At 33.7% G+C, this 10,076-nt stretch overlaps 1 protein-coding gene across 2 annotated transcripts; it reads left to right on the top strand.

The window, feature by feature from the left end:
* The first annotated feature begins 651 nt into the window (after positions 1–651).
* Positions 652–9,003, top strand: LOC149806719 (uncharacterized). Of its 2 annotated transcripts, none has more exons than XM_089977701.1 (2): positions 652–786; positions 7,405–9,003. In XM_089977701.1, the coding sequence occupies exon 2, from the start codon at positions 7,410–7,412 to the stop codon at positions 8,112–8,114; it is 705 nt and encodes a 234-aa protein (XP_089833827.1). In that variant the 5' UTR covers positions 652–786; positions 7,405–7,409; the 3' UTR covers positions 8,115–9,003. The 2 variants fall into 2 exon arrangements, with proteins under 2 accessions (XP_089833827.1, XP_089833906.1); XM_089977780.1 differs by having other exon boundaries at positions 730–798.
* The last annotated feature ends 1,073 nt before the right edge of the window (positions 9,004–10,076 follow it).

Raw genomic sequence — 10,076 nt, 5'->3', positions numbered from 1 at the left:
TAATCTTCTATAGTAATATGAAATATAAAATACACAGTTATTGTTATTATAATCAGGTTACTAAATTTGGGAAACATTCTCTTTCTCTGTCCATATTTGTATTTAAAAAAACTTTGCTTAAAATGTGATCATGCTAGTATGATAATAAGGGCTAAGCTAGAATGGAGAATTAAACGGAAAACTAGAAATGTAAAGTATCAGTGATTTTTTTTTTGTGTTTTTTTTTTATTTTTGTTTTGTTTTGTTTTGTTTGTTTGGTTTTTTTTGTGTTTTTTTTTTTCTTCTTCTGTTTTTTGCCTTTCAGTTCGACATACCGTGCAAAAATGGATCTGGTCAAGCTCTGTCAATATAAATAGCCGGTAAAGTAAATTAGGCACCCGTCCAACCCACCCTACCCCACCTCTAGTATTCAGAATACTCCCTTTTCTAAATATCGCATCGTGTTTGTTTAAATTGTGCAGGTGCGCCCACAGTCTCAATTTTAAATAGCCGTTAATGCAAAATAAATTCGAACCAAAAGTGTTATGAAACCTCATCTTCTAAACATCTTATCACTGAATTTATTTCAAAATTTAAAATTTGTTCTGACAGCTTCGAATGTCCTTGACTTGCTACAAAACTGTCTTTAAGATCCCTTTGAATACCTCGTTCTTTGAAATTCGATCCAGTAGATTACAAAGAAAATTATGCAGCCTCGATGTGGCAGAATTAAGAATGTGTAGCCTTGACGTGGTCAGAATAAAATCAATAAACTGTGCACATACTACAGACAAGGACGCCGATAAGGTAAGAGAAAATGTAAGGGAAAGGATTTTTTTTTTTGCTATTAGCGTGGTTTAGGTCAAAAATAGGGAGAATTATTTCGATTATAGGACTCTATGGTTTTAGCAGAAAGATATTGGTATTTTTTTCGACGAGCTGCTTAGTTATGTCACCAACACTCATAATTTATGTAATATCACATGCTTTTGCAACCTGTGAATGAACACAGTCAAACTGCAATCGAAGTACAAATGAAATGGAAAGGACCATTAAAAATTATTTGGGAGGGGGATAACGTATCGTATGAGAGAGATAAATAAACACACACGCACACACGCAAACACACAGACACACACACACAGATATATATATATATATATATATATATATATATATATATATATATATATATATATATATATATATATATATATATATATATATATATATATTTATATATATATATTTATATACTAATTACTATAAATGAAACGGATTATCTGCAATACGATTGGCTGTAAACGGTCACCTAATACTGACCTGGAATTTTTTACACATCGATAAATTCTGGGACTATTTTCGATGTTTGTACTGTTTGCAATATAAATAAACATTGCAGTCACGTCATTGTGAAGCGATTGTTTCATCTCTTACATTTTTTATTCAGCAAATAAATATAAATTATACGTTTTAAAACTTTTTTCAAATATTCTTTAATTGAAGTGCATAGTTTACAATTTTGGCGCTCGTCAGCTCCATAATCCCGCAAAATGGCCGATTAAGGTGATTTTTCAATGCAATTTTCTGCGGAGTTTTTGACAAATTAGATGACTGCTATGTATATTTGATTTAATTTAATTGTTTGTCTGTTACTTTAATTGATCAAAAATTCCATTACATGTTATTGTAATGTAATTTTGTTTGCTGGATTTGACATTGTCCAGAAATTCAGTTCAGTTCTGTTTGACCTGACTATTTTTTGTAAACAACTAATAATATAAACTTTGTATTTAATGCTGATCTAGTTCCTGGCCTTGATTGAGAACCAGTAAAGTTGAAGTAAACAATTTTTAAAATTCTTTCTCAGAGTAAGATTTATAAAGTGAAATCGAGGCCTTAATAGAGTACATGACAAATAACATGTATGAATTAGGTTTTTCCAGAGGATTGACCACATCCGGGCATCTGTTTAGCCCCGTAGCTAGATTTGTTATTCATGTTTTGAGAAAGAATAGTGATTACTTTCCTTAACGCTTGAGAAGTTAAAGTGTTTTATGCTGTGACCAGTTTTGGGGCTAGTTTCTTCAAATTATTTGGATTCCAAGAGATTATTTCTTCCTGGAAATACTGGTGCTCTAAATTCATTCTTGTATAAGGACAGTTATCGAAATTTACACAGAATTCAAACACTGGAATATTAAGAACTGTTGACACATCACAGCATACGTCATCGCCTTCCATTTTGGATTTCTTTGGGATTCGAACTCAGTTTCATTAGGACTTTTTATTACTAGGATTCTATCTTTTAATTCTTGGATTATTTTTGAATGTGATTCGTAAAATCGTAAGATCTTTTGGTCATTTTTACCTTGTTTTTCTAGGGAAAATAATTATTTGTTAAATTTTACAAAGTTTGTTGTCTTCACTCTATTCTTGTTACTGTTTGAAAGAGCCTAAACATGTAACATCACAAGAAGATAAAAGAAATAATAGCAGCGATTGAAGCAGATGAAGGTGGATTTGACCATAATGCGATGGATGTTACAAACGCTGAAAACCAAACTGAACAACAGAGATTGATAAATTCTCTCACACAGCACCCCATGACCTCAGTCACGCTAGCCATACACAACAACAACAATTTAGCACATATGCAAAAATCTGGCAAAACTTGACTCCGCCCCGTACAAATGCGTACTTTTTTAACCCATACCCCCACCTGCGTACGTACGCTTGACACCATCCCCCCCCCGCCCCCAATTCTTTTAAACGTCCTATATTTAGTCCACGCAGAAACGATCAAGGATTAATAATATTAACGTGCATAATAAAACAGATAGTCCACCGCCGTTGAATGTCTGCTGCATCAAAGAAATAAGCTGCGTAACTTTAAAAAGTTTGTTTTGTGTGCGCTAAATTTCAAACGCCAACTGAACCCAGTCGAACAGTTTACCTATTAGACAAATTATTATCGAGGTTTCACACACACACACACACCGTTTCCTATGCGTACTTACATTATCAGTAGACGCCCCACACGCGAACGTATGCATTTGGGTTAAACCCCCTCCCCTCTCCATGCGTACGTACTAAATGGACGGCCCCTAATAGCGTGGAAACGGCCAGTCAGTTTTGAGGCCGGTGAGGGATATGAACCAAGATTCAAGAAATTATCTGAGGAGGACTTAAAAGCCATTGAAAAAAATCAATACTCAGAGGCTACTGAACGAAACACAAAATGGGGCACTGGCGTTTTCAATGGTAATTTTTTTTTTAATTTTGTTTACTTATTTAAAAAAAAAACGCGTGTGTGTGTTGGTGGCATAGTGTGAATATGGCAACTTACACAAAAATAAAAACAAATATTTATGAGACCATTATTCAAAGACTGAATAAAGTTTTTAAACGGTAAAACTACCATCTCCACCAATGTGACTTAAAACCATTGAAAAATGTATATAATAATTCATAACGGTGATTGTTTTGCTAATTTAAATTATTTTGGATGTGTAGTCATTAATTCCTTCCAGCACTCCAGCACTCAACTATGCAACCAAACAAAACATGGCCGGTTTTACGAGCAACTCTACATTTAACAACTGCGCATTTAATTTCACATTAGATAACTTAAAGGGTCTTGTTAAGTATTAACGCTGATGAAAAAGATATAAAAATGTTATTTTGCAAAGGACATACTAAAATTAAAAAGAATGCTATCTTTTTATACGAAAAGAAATGTGCTGACACCATGGGTAGCCAATGCCTAAGATATAAATTATGACATTTCATTTGACATCAGTTCACTGAACGGGTCTTCACCACGGAGGCTCGTATCGTTGCTTACAGTTTACCTGGCATATATGTAATATATAATAACTACAAGGGAGGACACTTCTATTCTTTCTCGCGCGATCTACACCCACACCCATATATATATATATATATATATATATATATATATATATATATATATATATATATATATATATATATATATATATATATATATATATATATATATATATATATATAAAGAGAGAGAGAGAGAGAGAGAACTGACACCCACGTTCGGCTTCAACCATTAAACAAATTTAAATTGAAAATTTGCCACCGTCATCTCTAAAATAAAAAAGGTGTGATTTTCATATTTCTCCGTATCATTCAATTACGATCAATACATTTTTATATAAAGTCGTTGTCAGAGTGAATGAAGCGAGAACATATATTTTATTAATCTAGTGCGTTGCATCACAGTGTGGGCTGGTGGGTTTGGGATGAAAGGGGACCCACGTCCTTACATACGTGGCAAGCAACAAGTCCAGATTTGATCCCCTGTTACCAATATAAAAATGAAGCACTGTATTAGCATTCGTGTGATTTATCAATCATGTGACTAGATATGCCTACTGTTAAACTCTTTTATGTTGCATGTTAGCGTGAGTTGGTGCATTAGGTTGAAAGAGAACGTAGGTCCTCTGAAGCACTGAGTTAGCAGCTTTGAATTGTATTAATAGAGCTTTGACACCTGATAGAGTTATTGTAAAATGGTATCTTTCAGACTAAATTCCTTTTCAATTTAGTTTGTAAGATGAATTCCTTTTCAATTTAGTTTGTAAAATGGTAAATTTTCATTTAAATCCTTTTCAATTTAGTTTGTAAATGGTAAATTTCCACTTAAATTCCATTTCAATAGTTTGGAAGATGGTAAATGTCCATTCAAATTCCCTTTCAATTTACTTTGGAAGATGGTAAATTTCAACTTAAATTCCTTTTCAATTTACTTTGCAAGATGGTAAATTTCAAAGTAAATTCCTTTTCAATTTACTTTGGAAGATGGTAAATTTCAACCTAAATTCCTTTTCAATTTACTTTGTAAGATGGTAAATTTCCACTTAAATTCATTTTCAATTTACTTTGGAAGATGGCAAATTTCCACTTAAATTCATTTTGAATTTACTTTGGAAGATGGCAAATTTCCACTTAAATTCCTTTTCAATTTACTTTGATATCTACTTATTGTATTTGTTGAATCCGATACTGTTCTTCTAATGTGCGGTCATTTAATGTTGTCATTATGAATGGTACATACACTGTAACTACAAAAAGAGAAAATAAATGTGCCAAGTATTTTAAACATGTCTCTTCAGTCAAGCTAAACATATTAGATTAGACGAGTGTACAAAATTGCAAAACGACATTATTCAAAATCACCAATGTTGTAATAATGACCCAACCCATTAATTCTGGTTCAAGCATTGCTCATCGTAGAATCATATTTTACATTTTTCCATAGCGAATAATTTAAGGACAGAATCAGTTTAGAATTTTAACTTTTGCATATAATGCTTCAAGTTGTGTCACATTAATTACTGTGGACACACGAAAATGAAGAGATTTTTTTTCTTTCGTTTATTCATTTGATTCGGATTGATGTAGTGAACACTATGGGGGCGAAGGTACTGTGGAAACTTCACAGAGCGGTTGTATCCGACAGATGTTCGATCACAACACTCCCCCCCCCCAAAAAAAAAAAAAAAAAAAAAAAAAAAAAAAAAAAAAAAAAAATGATTTTGAGTTTACTTGAAAGGATTTCCCTTCTTTAGTTTGTTCATTTCTGTATTCAAACTGGATTTTTGTATGACCGTGGTAACCATGCAATTGTTTCGGCAACATAAGTTGAACCCATATGTCGATTGTCACTTGATATTGTTTTGCAATCAACACTCATCAATCCCGAATTTCTTCATCTCTTTCAAACATAATTATAATTGTGATATATTTATAATAGCTACTTAAACAGCTGTATTACACTACTGTGTGAATAAAATTGTCCCCAAAACTGTGCCGTTCATCGCAATGTGTAACAGGATTACAATACCATATGTGTGACACAGAATACCTAAAAGAACCTGTAATGTAAGTTCAGTGACTTAAAATTTGCACGACTCGTGTGGAAAACTATTTACAAAATGTTAATACCGGAAGACTACTTTTTGTTATTTGGAGTTCGTTTCTTGAAGCATTTCTTGATTGCGTTTCCTCATTGATTGCATGAATGCATACATATTTCCTAAAGGGAAAAAATTTGGTTTCATATGTGATATCGCAACTGATATACTTCAATGTTGTATAGAGAAATATATAATAAGTAAACTCATTATAAGGTATTGTTAGCAGAAATTATTCGTCCAATATGTCCTCTTTTACTACATATTAGTAAGAGTCCAATCATGACCAGGTGTAGTTTGGTGATTGACACGTTTAGGCAGCTGCTTTACCATAGAGAATTTAGAACTGATGACGACGAATTTATTTGGCTAAAATATTGGGATTAGGTGGATTAAATAGAAGTGAAATGTAATTTCAGTCTGCAGCATTTGACTTTAGACCTTTTCATTTCGTCGAATAAGAAACTACATATATAGGGAACGAATACATATTAATAACAGTTCGCATTGTCAACACGCATGGCTCTGTGACTCTTTGTGGTAATAACAGTTTCGTGAAATTATGAGACTTCATACACGGCCCATTCTAGCCCCTAATATAGTAAAAAAAAAAAAACAAAGGCAAACATAGGGTGAACATATAACACTGAATTGGATTCACAAAGCGCCAACTGCTCAGCTTTGTCCAGTGTCATCCACGCAATTTTGAACCCAAAAGGTAACAATTTCCTGTGCTACATTAAGGTATAGTGAGGGATTCTTTTTCTCACATTTCCGTAAAAAAAAGGCAACAGTCGAAGTAAAAATGGCATGCTGTGAATACTGATCTTACTTTCGAACAAAGAAAAAAAAAAAGACGGTATAAAGAGTCCACGAATCAAGATAACGGTCACGTGTGAGTAGGATAGAGCTATCCTACACCGGTGATGCACACTGGAAAACACGGTCGATCATATACAGGAATGTGCGAAAAAAAACATTCCTGCGTAATGTTGGGAATTCACATACTTCAAAGCAGATTGAGATTTTACAATATTATGATTTCGATACTTCAATCAACATTACTAATTTTCTGAGGTAGAAATAGTGGAAAGGAAAATCACTTATTAGTTTTAATATTGAATACGTGGAAACTTCTGTTCTTGAACAAAGAGCTAACAAATTCCTGTGTTTGTTAAATACTCTTAATATTCCCCCAAAAATGAAAACATGCATTGATAAGGAAAACTGAAGGTGTTATGATTGCATTGTTATCCCTGATGCCTAATAAATCTTATGTATGTTGGGGGAGGGGGAATATTTCTTATCAGGCAGTTTGAAAGATATTTCAAAATCTCTGTCTGAGGAAGAAGTATTTAGATGTTTAGCAAAACTGGAACCAGTAGTCTGTATTAGCTCGATCTATGACCTGTAACCCTCTGATACATCAAAGTGCTAACTTGTATAAAGTACAACTTGTTATATTCAATTGCAGGAATAATGGAACAAATTCAGAAACCCGACTGCAAGTATCACCCTAATAATGGATTAAACATTCTCTGCCCCGTACATAATTACATGGTGTGCTCCACGTGCAGCAGAGACACTCACAAAAGCTGCTTTGAAAATGATGATCTGAGACAAAATCAAGAGAGAAATTCGACGGTGGAGAATATCATGTCAAAGACAAAAGATCTATTGGATGCAAAGATCGACACGTTACTTAAGTTGGAAGAGTGGAAGATAACCGCTAAACAAGAAATTGAAAGCCTTCGAGAACGCATAAATACACATCTTGATCAGATTCAAAGGAGAAGTGAAGAGTCTATGGAGAATGTCTACAAACAAGAGCAGCAGATGCATAGAAAAAGTCTTTTGCATATCGAAGAAATCAAAAGAAGAGGAGCAAATATGCCGGCCAAAAGCAGTGACATGAATGAGAACAACGAATGTCTCGCTGAAATTAAAGAGTGTCTGGAACGTTTGGATCTTGAAAATTCCACACAAAGGAGACCGACTATCAGCAGAGACATGAAGGCCATTCTTGAAGTTGTAGAAAATATTTCAGCTGGTAAAATTGACTTAAATTCAGACGTGATCATGCGCTCTTTTAGTAAACCAGCTGAATTAGTCACAGAGAAAAGAATACACTCAGTAGAATGCAGCAGTGACTTTGTTGAAGACTACGAGGACACAGATGTGTAACGAATAAATAAGATTATGACGTGTTATTTGTATCTTCTAATGATAGAATTTTGTCAAATTAAGGTGCCTTTTGAAGTATTAGGATAAGGAAGTTCATATACCAATAAAGTTGTAATTCGCCCATGGCGTATGAATATACATATCATTATGGTTTCAATAATAGACAATCGCTTTCATGCTCTCTAGAACAGTGCTGAAATTCCAAGCATTAGTCATTAATAAAATAGACAAATAACCAGACTTAAAATATTCATATTCATATTCAATTATCATCTGTTTCAAATGATCCAAATGCATTACAAAATAAAATGGGAATCCTTTGGCTTTCTCTCTCTCTGTCTCTCTCTCTCTCTCTCTCTCTCTCTCTCTCTCTCTCTCTCTCTCTCTCTCTCTCTTATAGTAAATCTAATAGACACATCGAACAACAGAGAGTGCTACAAATAGATAGTGAGACGATGTACATCCAATGTCTTAAACGAACTTTCATATACATACAATCATATTTGTTTTAATTCATTACCGTATATCAAAGTTAAAAATACAGGACTTCACAAAGACCACAATTTCACATTTGCTTAAAAATAACAGATTTTCTTATTATAGGTTAGCAAAACATATACCAAATCTATACATTTGCTAAATTAAATATGGTAAATGAAAACGACTGTTTGTATTATCAGGTTGCAATTAATTTAACTCTGTTTATGTGGAGACTTGTACTGCTTACTTATGTGGAGATTCAAAAATGGGCTTTTAGAAATTACCAAATCTGGGCAAGTGAAATCACTGGAATAAAAAAGTTTGCTGTACCAATAAATACTGAAATCCTGTCAAACTATATGTGTACGTGATATTAAAGAATCTTTTCTGAATTTATTGTACTCCTCAATAGTGTTCCTTACGATTATTTTGTAGAAGTTAGAATTTGTCTGTAATCAAAATCTGGACAAACCCCAAATCGTGAATTATTATAAGTTATTATAACATGAAAATAACAACTTCAATAATGATTTTACCTGATTTAAATTTGTCATAGTTGCTAAATTTAAATAAATATATAAATGTTGTTGAATTCTGACATACGGCCGAAATTTATATTTTATGATGAACAGAGCACAGATGACGCAAGTTATTGTCATTCTGAAATATTGATTCACTGTACTCCATATATCTTCGCCGCACCCTCGAGAACTGTGATATTTACACAAAAATACTTACAGGAGACAATCAAAGATCTATGATTCGTGGGTTTGAAAAGGGAAAGCTACCAACTTGCGCTTAGTAATAGAATGTTGGGAGCAATTGCGCCAATAAACAGCTAGGCACATTCAGGGAGTGTGTGTGTGTGTGTATGTTCGTGTGTGTGTGATTTGGATTTTTGAAGTACCTTTAACAATATTTCAGTCATATCGCTACGATGTTTGCAGTGTGGTAGTTCATAGTGATGTCTAGCACTGGTGCATCATGCTGCAGACATGTAGCATTATATCCCACCCAGTCACATTATCCTGACACCCGGCCGACCAGTCCTAACACTAGCCTCATAATGGTGATCGCCAAGCGAGGTACCTGTTAGTACCATTTATATAAGTCATTGGTATGACTAGGCCGGGGTTCGAACATGCGACCTTTCGCAAAGGGATGGGGGCAGTAATAGACAAAATACACATTAAACAAACAAGGCAGTGTACAATATCGTCATTCTGGCAAAAATAACTACCTAACAGTTAATCGCAACGCAGTGATGGGATACACAACTCAACACAATTGATGAACTGAATGCCGAGCGATTTCGTCTTTAGCAGCCACGTGAAAGACAATGTAATGAAACGAAACGAGTACATGCACAAGTAATATTAATACTAGGAATTGCTAATTCTCAGTAATTCCAATGAATGATTGAATTAAACAAGTGAATCCCTTCAACCAAACCCAACTAAATATCGTTCGAAGACTAATATT

This window comes from Sinohyriopsis cumingii, chromosome 1, assembly GCF_028554795.1.
Source record: "Sinohyriopsis cumingii isolate HCF-2022 chromosome 1, ASM2855479v2, whole genome shotgun sequence".
Lineage (NCBI taxonomy): Eukaryota > Metazoa > Mollusca > Bivalvia > Unionida > Unionidae > Sinohyriopsis > Sinohyriopsis cumingii.
Note: the sequence above shows the minus strand (reverse complement) of the source record. Positions and strands in the feature narration are given on the sequence as shown.

Excerpts from the sequence above, each read along its gene's own strand:
- LOC149806719 (XM_089977701.1), top strand. The coding sequence starts at position 7,410 with ATGGAACAAATTCAGAAACCCGACTGCAAGTATCACCCTAATAATGGA.